A 13,883-nucleotide genomic window follows, 5' to 3' on the forward strand; every position below is an offset into this window, starting at 1 on the left:
TCCACTCATTATTCTAGTTAGACTGCTTGACCTTATTTGCCTGATCCAAAAACTGATTACAATTCCCGGGATTATCGAGTCTGCTGCAGTCCATGCTCCCTCCCCCATTCCAGAGGGTCTAGACTACCTAAACACAGGCTTGTATTCTCGGAAAAGCCAAGGTCTTAAGGTAAGATGTCAGAATTTATAGACATGACTAATTCTCTAAACCCCTACTGACCTCGTATTAGGTGCCAAGCCTCTTGGTGCCATTGAACACAGACAAGGGATTGCCATAATGCTCACATTCAGGAAGTGACCCTGAATTTTGTGCCATTGATCCTTGCCACCTAAATATAACAGAGTAATTCTATGTTACTCCGGTTTAACAAGCCACAGTTCGCTTTTAAATAACCGTAAAAACAAAAAACTCACCCTTTTTTTTAATTTTCTCTTTCTTCTTTCTAAAAGGTCAGAAACATGTAGGTAAAAGAATTTAGAGTCATTTTAGCACAATTAAACATCATCTACTTTAGAAAAAAAGTAAGATCTCAATGGAAGAAAGGATTAAGGGAACTGAACAAACCAGTAATACCGAGTGGAAGACCGGTTTGTAACAAATCCTCTATAGTCTACAGGGAATGTTTTAGAAAGTGTGAAAACTTGGAGTTGTCAAAATAAATCTTCTTTTTTTAAAGATTGTTTTACCCAGTGGTCAAATTTGAACAAAATGAACCACTTTACAATTTTGTCTTCAGACACACATGTTTTTGTAGCTTTGGAATTGTTTGACTCAGTTTTACTTACCTGCCATTCTCATGAGAGTCTTCCTGTGGAATTTGTAGAGGTAGAAATGATAATTCACATTCTTCTGGCCTAGAAAAGTATTGATATTTACTATCATGTAAACCCATATTCTAGCTGCTAGACAGATTTTATCAAAGTTAAGATGATTTTAAGCAGATGCTGAATATACAGAATTTATCTCCTCTTTAACATATAAGACGGATATACATCACATCTGAGTTAAATCTGTCTGCAATTAAGTCGTCCACATAGCTAAACTACTGTTGTCTATATCTTTACCACATTAATTATTGCATTTTCCTCAAGAAAAGGAAAAATACTAGAAAAATGTAACAGCTCACGGCATACTTGAGATCTGCCAGTGTTTTGATAAAAGCAAAATCCTTCCGCTGACTGGAGGGCATCCAACGGTGTTTTTCAGCCAAAGCTAGAGTCCTTGCACCAAAACCGAACATAGCTGAGAACCCAAACCGCAACAGCTTGCTTGGAGTACTGAAAGTACAGACATCCACTGGTTGAATATGTCCTACATTTTCAAAGATAAAGATCAGAAATTACAAATGGAATACAACTTAACATTTCTTTTGCATCTAATTTAGCCTCAGGAAAAAACTCCAGACTCTTCTGTCTTTAGGAAGTCAAGTTTTACTAATGGAAACCAGAATCAATCCAGATATAATTAAGACTCTATGAAACTAGTCGTTTCAGAGAACAATGTTCAGATGTTTCAAAGTGTTAAAAAAGTTATGGCAAAAATTCAGCTACTTCATCAAACTGCAAAAGGTCTGACTCAATTCTATTCAAATTTTCAACAATTAGTATAAAAGAAAATGTAATATTGCTACATAAATATTTGCAACACCAAATATTTGTAATGACTGAAAATTGTATTGGAGGATATATGGGAGCTCTTAAATATAGGTTTTAACTGTATTTATGCTTACAGTTCTGGAATTTAGACATCCAATTCTCTTCAAGATAGGGTATATAAATTCTTTTCTGTAACAGAATCTGGGTGTTTTCCATTAGATTGAGTGTCTCTGATTAAAAGCGACAGTTCTGGATTTTTTCTGTAAGGGTATTCCAATGCTGACTACAAGCTCTAGGAAATAGATACTCAAGATGAACCTTCCCCATTATTCTTTTTTTTTATTTGGAAAAATAAAAAAGTATCCCAAAGAAAAATTGCTTTGAGAGGAATATTAACATTGATCAACTAAGTATTTGCTATTTCCTAAGGCCTGAAAATAAGGTTTGCACTAGCAACCTAGTTTTTCCTTTTAGCATAATTACATTTTCACATTCAAAAAACTATTTATTGTGCAGACCAAATGGCAAGTGATACAGTGTTTTCTACTAATAAAGCTTTCTTATGGAAACTGTTAGTATTTAAAAGAAATGCACAACAGAGCTAAAAAGCTGAATGATACTTTCTTAGAAATATAACACTATTTTCCTGAAAAGTCCAATCCTAACCACTTCCTCAAGCTGAAAGTACTATATAATTTCCTGTTGTCTTCAGCAGGTACATTAAATTAAAATAATCAAGTGATTATGCAGCCAATCATTGCATAATAACACACACAGAGTAACACTATTCACACAATCAGGTTGGAAATGGTTACTTATCGCATTAGAAGATCGATAACAGAGCATGGATGCTAAAATCAGACACTATTCCAAGGCAGATTTTACTTACCAAAAGATGAGGTCCACAACCTTTGCTACTAAACTATACCCAAAGAATTAGAACCTTTCCAATACACTATAAATCAGGAGAGAATCATTTGGGTTTAAAAGTCTTACAATATAGTTTACAGTGATACAGCATAATGGTAAGCCTTTATTAAACCACTGGTTATGGCAAACTTCTAAATGCTGCCTCATTATTTAAAATCTGATAACGTATGTAAAAATATTTACCCATTACAATGTGCAACGTTGCAGTCACTGCATGCTTAATACCATAGAGAGTGTGGGCCAAAATATTAGTAGTACCTGTAAAAGTGAACACAAACTATTGTAAAAATGAGAGATACAGAACAGCAAGAAAATGAAAGAAGAAATTGAGACACTTATTGCATTCTCAAAAAAAAAAAAAAAAAAAAAGCCTCCCCACAAATTATTTAGTCTTGGTAACAGCAGAAATGCTGAACAGTACAAACTAAAACCATTAAAACTTCCAGAGGTCTATAAAATCCTTTCTGCAAATTCATTCATAAAGTGCCTTAAAAACCAATGGAGGTGAAGGGGAAGCTTTAGAAAAATTGCCTTTTTTTTTTAAAGTACCTCCCTAAAAATCACTTCTTCTATACCTAAGTGCTGTACTGAGCAACTGTACTAGAAAGCAGATTATCTAATAAGATATATTTGGGGAATATTTTTAAGTTGGAAAAATAATGTATTACCCAGCCAGTGTAAAACTGTACGTGTCCCAGACAAAATTCTACTAGATCTAGTCTAAGAGAGCTGCTGCGCATCTTGCAGGCTACATTTTAGATTCTTAGAAGCAATAGCGAATAAAATTAATTACCACATGTCAGCTTTACATATGAGAACACACTAATGACTAAAACACAGAGAGAACATAGATTTTGAAGTGTATCTGACAAATTGACAACTTGCATTCAGTGCATTAAAATGAACCCATCTGACTTGTCATTGTCATTGCCTGGACACTGGCAGACCAGTTGCGCTACTAGCCACTGGATAGAAGAGATTAATTTATTTTGAAACAAGGGAGTGAGTAGTAAATCAGCTGGTAAATAGAATAAAAAAGTTAAGAACTAACAATGTGAGCATGGAGTTGGAAGAGTGAGTGGAAAACTAGCTATCAGTTTGTAAAAGAAAGCAGCGTGGTTCTGGAGCCCCATGTTTGGTGGTGATTGATATGTCAAGTCACTTCACCTGTGTAAAAAACATGGATATACATGTAAATTTTGCCCTTCTGCATTAATGGATAGGAGATTGTGTATCTGTGTACCAGCTGACTTTTAAACAGCAATTTATTTTAAAAATCCTGAACAAGGAATGGTTGCGTCTTTCCTACATGGGTACAGTTTTAACAGAATTTCAAGCTGATTTTTCTCATTGATTACATCTCTGATGTTTCTTAGCCAAGCAGCAAAGCCATAGGATTCACTTCTGCAAAAACAAGAACCAAGGCCTGCCACCAAGCAGGCAGAATATTGAGCTTCTTCACATCACTGATTAAGGGATGAATAATTCAATAACAGATTAATTAAAATAACAAAAGTTACAAAAGAACAATTTAGAACCTAATATTCCGTAAAGGAATGAGTTCAGTTACATTTTCAAATCATTTTCCTGTTGCTTGAATTATTTAATATGTTACAGCAGCGAGAGACAATTCTGGATGTTAATTTGCTTTAAGTTTTACAGAAATATTTAAACTTGTCTTTCAAAAGTCAGGGAGAGAAGAGAGGAAAGGGAAAGGGAAGATTATCACATTTCAAACAAGAGGCACTCAATATTTAAATAAGCACTTTAAAAGCATCATGTACCAGACTGAAAAATTATGTTTATCCCAAAACTCTGCAATCTTTGATGTCACGTTAGTGGTAGGAAAAAAATACTAAATTTGGAAAGACTGATATACATAGTTACAAAGCTCTGAAGACATCATTCTTATTCAGGAGTAGATGCTTCAATTTTTTTCAATAATTTCTCTGGATAAGAATCTGTAAAATAACTGGGAACTGTATCTCAGTATCTCACAGAACACCTGTTATGTTCTTATAGCACCTTAGTCTCTGAAAGTAATTCAGAATACTGAGAACCTCATGGAAAATGTTATAATGTCAGAGAGATAAGCTCTGAGTAAGGCTCTCGGGGTTCCTTCTATATGAAGGAAATAAGTGAAGTACATCTATTAAGATAACAGATACAAAACATTCTTTGAAGTTTACATCTCCAGTGGTACACGAAAGAAATCAGGTTATGTACAGTTTCATTCTTCAAACAATTAAAAAAAACCCCAAAGTAATTTCATTCACACATTTCTCAGAATTTTATAGGTGAATATGCTATTATGAAATACTTTAAAAGAAGCATAAATTGACAACTTCAAAAGCTAAATGCAACTCTTCACTTTTTTCTCTCAAAAGTAAAGTTTCTCTAGATACACTAACAGGATTCCTAAGAATATTACAATGTCAATCATTTATATCCAATAACTTATATCCAACAACTCAACTAAAAGTAAGTTGAACTTTCCTTTCTGCCCAGTAGACATAAAAAAGAAAAGGCAAAAATGTAGCTTTAGATACCATTTACTATGCAAAAATCAGAGAATCATAGAATGTTTGGGTTGGAAGGGACCTTAAAAAAAGATCATCGAGTTCCAACCCCCCTGCCATGGGCAGGGACACCTCCCACTAGACCAGGCTGCTCAAAGCCCCATCCAGCCTGGCCTTAAACACTTCAACAGATGGGGCAAAAGAGTGAGTTTTTCAATTCAGTCACATAAAATTACAGTTCTATAACGAAAATTCAGGCACAAAAAAAAAAAATAGGTTGGACCTAAAAAACAATCCTTCACAGACTAATACAAGTATATGCCCAACAGCATTTCATGTTTGAAGGACTTACGATATTTAACCTCTAGATTCAACTACTTCTGCTTAGCCAGTAAAGCTAGCTAAAGCAGCAGCTCAAAAATACCCAAATATTTTCTTCAATCAAATTCTTCCAACTCACAAACTTTTATGGGAACCTCTCCAAAACAAAGGAAAAAACACACAAAAAGAGCAGATCATTGCAAATCATGCAAGTTGTTTTTATTTCCTGTAAATTGACAAAAGGGAAGCTGTTATTCTGAAGAAATATTTTTGTCACTGAAGATCAAGTTAATAAGAGAGCACAAGGCGGAATATATTTCTGAAGATCAAGCTTGGTACGTCTTAAAACTGGGATTCCTCGTTTAAGTAAGAGTCAATACAGATGGCAGCAAGATAACAAATGACCACAGCTGAAGTCAAGACCAATCTTCATACTGACTTTAATGAGAGTTAAATCTCATTCTTACTAAACAGGATAGACACAAGCAATTGCATCCTTCACTTAAATCTGTAGAGCTCATTAACATTTGCAGAAGTAAACAAGGTAAAACCCCACCCTTTCATGAGTCCTGGGAAAATAAAATAAGTTCTGCCTGTGTTCCAAAACATCCACCCTTCCACAAGCTGAAGAGGTAGAACACACACAGTTTTGCAGTAGCAAGTACCATCACCTTCTCTAAAAACCTCTTAATACATTCCTAACAGCATTTAGATTCCAGTAATGACTGAATAATGTGTCTCATTACTTAGGTCCTATACAAGCAGGATGCCACACCAAAAAAAAAAAAAAAAAAAAAAAGCTTATAAACAGAACCAAACAACTGAAGAAGTTATCATACAAAAAAACTAGAATATAAAAGTGGCAATTCAATAATAGTGATTTTAATGCTATTATTCATCTTCCTACGTCATCGAAACCTTTTTCTCCCCCCTGTGTCAGCTCTGAATATTATTTACCAGTAACAAGATGGTTCCCCTGAACACTATCATATTACTTGAGAGACTAATAACCTTCTTTGATGCTCATGTACGGGCTTGCACCTCACACAGATTACTAACAGTCACATTTTTAGATCTCATTCCAACTATTCAATTTACTGTAAAAAGGTTTCATCCATACAACTCCAGCATCTCTGTCACCAACAGTTTTTAAACAAAGAAGATTTTACTATTCAAAAAATATAATTATCTTCAAAATATTAACCCATTTTCCTGACATTACAAACAACTACCTACGACCTCCTTCCCATGAAAAGTGCAAAAGTATCACAGTAAGGACAAAGTATCTGCAGGTCATGTAAAGCATGACTGATGAAGGTACCAAACAGAAATTGTAGAGAAAAAAATTGTCCTTGGAAGTGCAAGCACTTCTGCAGTACAATTAACTTAATTAACCAGACAACATGAATATTCATAAGGCTGTTAATGTCTCCCCCATCCAAACAGATAAATGTGATGTAATGACTTCCTAGTCAAGCATAGCTAAAATTCTGATGAAAACTGCACCAACATTTTGGTTCTTTGCCTGAAATATCACAGAAATTAACAGTCCCTCAGTAATATTTTATTTTCTGAATTAATTGGAAATCATGAATTTATTTAAATGAACCATTTAGGACCAAAAGGTTCCCAGTCATCAGATACAGATTGTCTCTTGTTCTGTAACAACTGGATAGCTTTTTTAATGTCCTTCCAGTTCCCCCTCCCCTTCCTCCCATTCCCCCTCAGTACAGTTTCTTAGCAGTAGTTCCCATAGCAACAAACGCTCTTGCTAATGGCCAGCAGTACAACTGCAGGCTTCCCCACATCTCACCCATCTGATTTGGACCAGAATAAGGCAGCTCAGTAGAGTATTTTAGTATAAACACACTCCCCTCTGGACCTTTCTCTGCAGGAAGTAACCGGTTTCAAGAGCAGCTCCTCCCCACCAAGTTGGCTGAAACTTCAAAATGCTGTCTTAACTACTTATAATAGAGGCCAAAACCAGATTTTAAGCCACTCAAATAATGCTATCCCATAATACAGTTTCTATTTTTACTGAGCTGGAGAATCCTAATAGTTTGGCACAATGGATGTCTGTGGCAGGGCAGAATTAATCGACCATTGAGTTCCATCTTCTTCATGTACACAAGTAGGATAATTATCTGTTTCCTAACTGTCTACTTTTTGGAATATCAATAATATGGAAATAAAATAAGCTATAGATTATTTTAAAGAACCTACTAAGGAATTTTCCACACTATCATTCTATAAATTGTTCTCACCCTCTTTTAACAAAGTCTATGGCATTCTGTATAAAAAGCCATACAGCATTCTTTTGGGTTTACAAATCCTTTTTGATCATGACATATTTGTCTTAAACTGAAGAGAGTAAGCACTAATGATGAGGCACAGTGACCTAAGCACACTCAGACCGCAGAGTCAAGTGCTGGAGAGATTCCATCTCAACACCATCAAGATATTCACAGCAACTGAACTGGTAAGTGATGGTCTGACTGCTGTCCTAAAATTCATTTGCTTCACGTCTTTGAGATTACTGTATCTTTTACCAATACATTTCCAAGCTTTTTTTAACTTGAAAAAAGCTAGTGTAGTCTTTTGTTTTTACAAGCAACTAGTCCCTGTCTTAATGCTGCTTTTAGAAGTGCGAAGCAAGTCAGAGCACTTATGACCTGCTTGCTCAGTTCAGAAGCAACTTGCTCCTTTTCTTTTGTAGAAAACTGAAAACATCAATTTGCTGTTAACCTGGCTGAAGGAATTTTTTCCTTAGTAGTTAAAAACATCTGAGAAATTACATCAAGTAGTCACATCAACATCCACACCAGAGGGTCATGTCCATGCAAAAATACCCCTCCTCTTTTAAAGAGAAGTAATTCATATAAAAGCAGATAATCAGCCTCACCTGTACTTAATTCTAGCTAAGCCTCCCTGCCCGGCCCAAGTTATACTCTGAGAAGGGCAAACACGAAAACTGGGAGAAAGGACACACACACACCCCCCCAAAACCCCCCAAATAAATACACAAAAAACACCCCACAAGATGCAAGTACACGTTAATAAAGGAGCAAGAGGACTTTTCAAGAGACATGCATATGTTTTCAGGTCTGTAGACGCAAAGAAGAAAGCAAGCAATTGTGTGGATAGTATTATTTTTTTTAATATAAACCACACAATGTATTCCTGGGTAACCATGTAAAAATAGACCCTAAGCATGAACACAATGGAGAATCCTGCTAAGAAAACTGGAGAGAGCAGCGAAACAGCATGCCTTATATCAAGGAAATTCTAGAAAAAAAGTTTTCATTTGGTATCATTTCTGGCAGCGAATAAGGGCAAAACTTGATCTTCACATAGATCAGCTGAAAATTATTTTAGTTTTCTTCTTCCTGAGCTTCTTCCTTTAGGCAAAGAGCTCATCTGTGCCATTACTATAAATTATCATAATGATTTAAAATCTAGTCATTTGTAATCAATCTAAATCAGTAATTTGGGGCATTTATTCAATATCTCCCTTAAGTGACTGAAGCTTTACCACCAAGGACTGCTTTCAGTAGCCAAAACTGTAAAACGTGCCAGAGGGACTTAAAACGGATGACTAACAAAATGTACCAGTACCTTTTAGTCTCACCTGCTGGTATTACTCCAAGAGGAACTGGTGCTCTGACAGGCGTCGGTATATAGTCTGTGTCTTTTCCAGCATCTATCTGGGCTTTAAGTAGTAGACCGTGAGCAACTTCGCTGACAGATCCGTCTCCACCGACACAAACTACCCTATTTGAAAACAAAAATGCCAAACGGTTCAAAATAAACTCTTCCATAGCTGAGCAAACAAGTGGAAGGCAGCTGTCACACACCATATACGTAACGATATTTCGAATAGCTAAAAATCATTATTTCCTTAAGAACAAGGTAGGGCTTCACTGTCAGATCAGTCGATGTTAACGAACAAGATGTAAAAATCCTTATTTCTGCTTTCTTCTGCCTGAGTAGGAGTAAATATAGGCAACAACTCACAAAATATTTCTTACCTTATCACACATCATGCATGTGAACTGATCAGCTGGAAGAGTTAAGCACATGCTCAAGTGCCTCAGTGGAAAAGTTCTTTAAATGTCTCAGTGCTGACCTACACAAGCATTCCAAAGCTTTTTAATTGCCCTTATAATAGCAACTCACAAAATATTACAATAAAATTAAAAATACTTGAAAACAGCTAATTCCACACAGTACGCAAGCAGTTGGGGGATTTAGCAAGGTATAAAACCCCAGTGCCAGCAATCCTTCGCATGACGGTACTTAATCACTGCTTCTGGAGCATGTAATTAAACTCCCACCTGCTGTGGTTATAGAGAGGAATGCATTTGTCTATAAAAGCTCTGTTACAGCAAAAGTCTTTTTTTTTCCTGGTCTTTTTCTTTTTTCTTTTTTTTTTTTTTTTTAATTTAAGTAACTATTAAATTGATTCTCCAAATTAGTAATGTTTGAAAGTTAAATGTTTTTAAAGTAAACATATTTTAATCATAAAGATAGTAATTGTACACTCCAAGCATTTACAATATGTCAAATTCACTTTAGGAGGCATTTACTTAAAATACCCTTTTTTCATATATCTATATGAATGCAGTTGTAAAACTACGTCCAATAATTCAACCAGATAAAACTGGTTATAAGAAAATGCTCAGTATGTTATTAAATGTTTAAATTAAATTATCTCACGTCCTTTTACATTTTTCTTCAGTTCCTATTATTATTTCCTAGTTATTTTTTAACTTCTATATTCTTAGAAATGTTTCCTCTATCTAGTGAAACACTGCACAATTAAGAAAAAAAGAAGAGTATATAGCATAAGTTTGGAGCACATTTTCTTCCTGCTTATAATTAGGAGTCATCTCTTGTCTTATTTTTAGTTTAGATTGGTTTATTCCTAGGCTTAAAAGTTTCTGCCAAAGCGGTAAAATCAGTTAATCTTTGTAGTCTGATAAACTGTACACCTGGAAAGACTTAGATGGACTGTCTTATGGCTATTAAATCTTTTGAAAACAGATATATTTTCTTCTCATTTTGAGGAGCTGTGTCTGTTGTTATTGGAAATAGATGAAGAGTCCAAGGAATAACATAAAAAATACTGCTAACTAATTTTTATTAATTTATCATTAATCAATCATCGAGAGTAGCCTTTTTAGCTGAAAATAGAGAGCGTCAGGGACCAGCGATTCCAAAGCTGATCAGTGGGAACCTACTATGCATAAGGAGTAGAAAGTCTTAAGCAAAGAGATTTGACTAAGATCTTGAAAAGGCTTCTTAGAGGAAGAGACTACTGCCTATCCATCAGTTCAACCATCAGACAAGTTTCTTAAGTATTCACTAAAGTCTCGCTAACTTGGGCTACTCTAAATAATATGTGTAATATCTTAGGCTCCTGATTAGGGAAGAAACACATGCATGTATATTGTGTTTTCTGTCACTGTGCAAACAAGAAAATGCAGCTGAGACAGCAACATCACAAATGCACTCTATTTGTCACCAAGGCTCGGCCCCAAGGAAGGGAACAAAGCACTCTGCCAAGCTGGCAAAGTACCTACATTTCCAGTGTCAGTAAGAAAAAAAGGGTAATAGCAAAAAAGGTGGAGTGTATGAGATACGTGACATATGCCTATGATCTTGCAAAACAGAGTGGGAACTGGAAAAATCAGAGAAAAGAAATTACATATAGAAACAAAAAGCTTTCACACAGAATTGAGACATAGCGGTATTCCTTACAGACAGCACTGACGGACAAACTTCCAATTTACTACTGCAAATCATAAGCTTCAGTTTACTTCATGTGCTGTTTAACACGTAAGGAACCATAACTCTCTTAGAGAGAAATTCAAGATCAGAAATTGTATACTGCTACACTGCTCACCTACTGTAATGAATAAAAAACTGTTGTGTCTTGCCCTTTATACATTTTTACTTGAATTAGCTTTCAGTCAATCTGAAATAGGCAACACTTGAAAAGCATGAGCTGAGCTAAGAGCAGCAGCCTGACGCGTGCAGGCATGGCCTTCAGTCCACACTTAACTCACCTCCCATCACTTCCGAGCTTGGGCAAGGCGTGAGGGCTACAGGACATGAACTCTGCCATGAAGAAATAGAGCAAAACCTACCTTACCTCTTACCACCACATACAGGGCTTGCCACATCTAAAAAGAGGTAGAGAAGTGCTGGTCTTATTTTCTAAACACAGAACTAAGTGACAGATACAGTATCTGACTCGAACAAAACTGGCCAGGAAGCCAGGGCGAAACAGTAAAGAACTGAAGTCGGCCAAATCACATCCGGTGCTGCTCAATAAACAACGGAAACTTCTCAAGGCTTAATGGAAAAAGTGAAATGACATTATGCTAGATGTGGCTGCTAGAATTGCTAAAAGCATGACTTTTCATCAGTAGGACAATTTCATTGTTGTGGAGTTAATTTTCAATTCAAAACAGATCCCATACATTTTCTGGTTTCATTTTCAATAAACCAAAATTGTAATTCAAAGTTTATTTGGGAAACACTGAGATGGTTTGGGGAGCCTGTAAGACATTTTTATCTATGGCAAAAATTCTTAGGCTAGACAGCAATGAAGAAGTCACAAAGGACTTCACAGGAACATAATCAAAAGTACACCATAAGCCTTTAAACAATTTGAAAAAGAAAATCCCAATTTCAAATATTCTCTTCCTGTTCTTAAGACCAACTGTAAAGATAATAGAAGAGACACTAGGGATGTTTTGTAGCTTTCTTTTTCAGTCCTTTAGCATAATATGAATGCTGACCTCATCCCATCAGTCTCTGTAGATTTTACTTGAAAAGAGCAATTAAGATATCTCTAAGTACATCAGTGTAAAGAGTTACCCTTGCAACTCATCTTCCCTATGATCTTGCATCAAAAAGCATCTCAAGTTAGCTAATAGGATGTTTTTCTGGATTGTGCTTTATTGAATGAGTACGTAGATGGAGGCCAGGCTATTTGAGAAGTTGTAAAACTCATTTTTAAAACACTTCAGAAATTTCATTTTCGCTTATAACCTCTGATAAAAAAAATGTATTTAATTTTCACATGTGAAAAAAAAAAAACCCCAACACTTAAACAGCTAACTTCGAAAGGACAGGGATCTTTTCACCTCAGAACTCCTAGCATCCTATCAACTTAAGGATTATTTTCTTCCAGCTTCTTATGTTCCTATTTGCCCTTAGTTCTGGCTACTGGAGAGAAGTCTTACAGGGGAAGTACTCCAGTGACCCTACCCAATGATCAAAGATGAAACAACTCACAGATGACTCAGAGCAGAAGGGGTTTGTGCAAGAAGATTCAACCCAGGCTTTTTCTTCTCTAACTTAGTATCCGCTTCCCAGGATAAACCAGCTCCCCAGCTAGCACCCCAAAAGGCACATCTTAATTGGAAAGAAATTATCCTCAGAATCTTGAATACATACACACATTTTCTGATATACTTTCTCACCTAAGTCCAGGAGTTTCTAGAACCAATAGAAATTGATTAAACTATAAAACACTATTTAAGCATTCTTGTATGGCTCACTGCATATTACAGAAAGAGTTATAAGAATGCTGTAAGACTTCCACAGTATGCAAAACTATTCTTATATGTTATTGAATCTTATTATTGAATGATTAAAGTAAGACTACCAAAGATTGCATGATTAATCCACATCGCAAGGTCTTTAAATTGATTGAACAAGCATTTTTCATTCTTGACGTCAAGTAAGTTTGAATTTTATTATTTTTTTTAAATGGAAAAAACATTCAAGTTACTTTTAGATAAAATGTTCTCCTTAAGAACCATTTGAATGGACAGAGTGAAATACAAGGCACTTGTGCCATTCTTGCAAATACAGAGACTGAAGCTTTCATGAAGCATATTTAAGAAAGCTTTATTTATCATTATTTATGAATCTAAAATACATAGCTATTGTCAGGAAGTAATAAAAAACAAAGCATCTAATAAGAACTGATTTTCTCAGGCTTAACATATATGTGAAGCAGAGTAACTCATGAAATACCTACTAGCATAGTTTTGGATGGAATACAAAGAGGAACTAATGCAATGGCGTCTATTAACATTCATTGTGGCTAACCAACTTACCCATCAAATGCCTGAAGTTCACATTCTTTAAGTACTGAGAGAGCATGTCCTTCATATTCAGTTACTGTGGAAAATAACATTATCAGAAGATTAGAAAATTTAAAATAGTTTTTTAAATTTTTGCCCTTCTAGCCTAAGGAACAGACTAATTCAGTTCAAATATTTTTTTTTAAATGATGAAAAGTATGAGAAGGCATGTTTTACAGTTATGCTAGCTAAAAGGCAAGGCACATGAAAACTCAGCTGCCATCAGACACATGGCTATTTACTGCATTTAAATTCAGAGAAATAGGAAGATGTTTGCTGCATCAGAATGCAAGTTTTAGCATTGCCACAGTTGGTAAACTTCAGGAAAATGCAAGCATATCCTCAGTTAAGACTG

At 35.4% G+C, this 13,883-nt stretch overlaps 1 protein-coding gene across 1 annotated transcript in view; it reads right to left on the reverse strand.

The window, feature by feature from the left end:
* CERKL (CERK like autophagy regulator) overlaps positions 1 to 13,883 on the reverse strand; it is a 58,390-nt gene that overhangs the window by 5,327 nt on the left and 39,180 nt on the right. Inside the window, exons 4-10 of the mRNA XM_074145537.1 lie at positions 13,502 to 13,565; positions 8,995 to 9,137; positions 2,710 to 2,784; positions 1,135 to 1,312; positions 787 to 855; positions 415 to 443; positions 221 to 329 (exon numbers count right to left, since the gene is read on the reverse strand). Coding sequence (XP_074001638.1) covers positions 221 to 329; positions 415 to 443; positions 787 to 855; positions 1,135 to 1,312; positions 2,710 to 2,784; positions 8,995 to 9,137; positions 13,502 to 13,565 — 667 coding nt within the window. The remainder of the gene's footprint in view (positions 1 to 220; positions 330 to 414; positions 444 to 786; positions 856 to 1,134; positions 1,313 to 2,709; positions 2,785 to 8,994; positions 9,138 to 13,501; positions 13,566 to 13,883) is intronic.

Source organism: Numenius arquata, chromosome 3, assembly GCF_964106895.1.
Source record: "Numenius arquata chromosome 3, bNumArq3.hap1.1, whole genome shotgun sequence".
NCBI lineage: Eukaryota > Metazoa > Chordata > Aves > Charadriiformes > Scolopacidae > Numenius > Numenius arquata.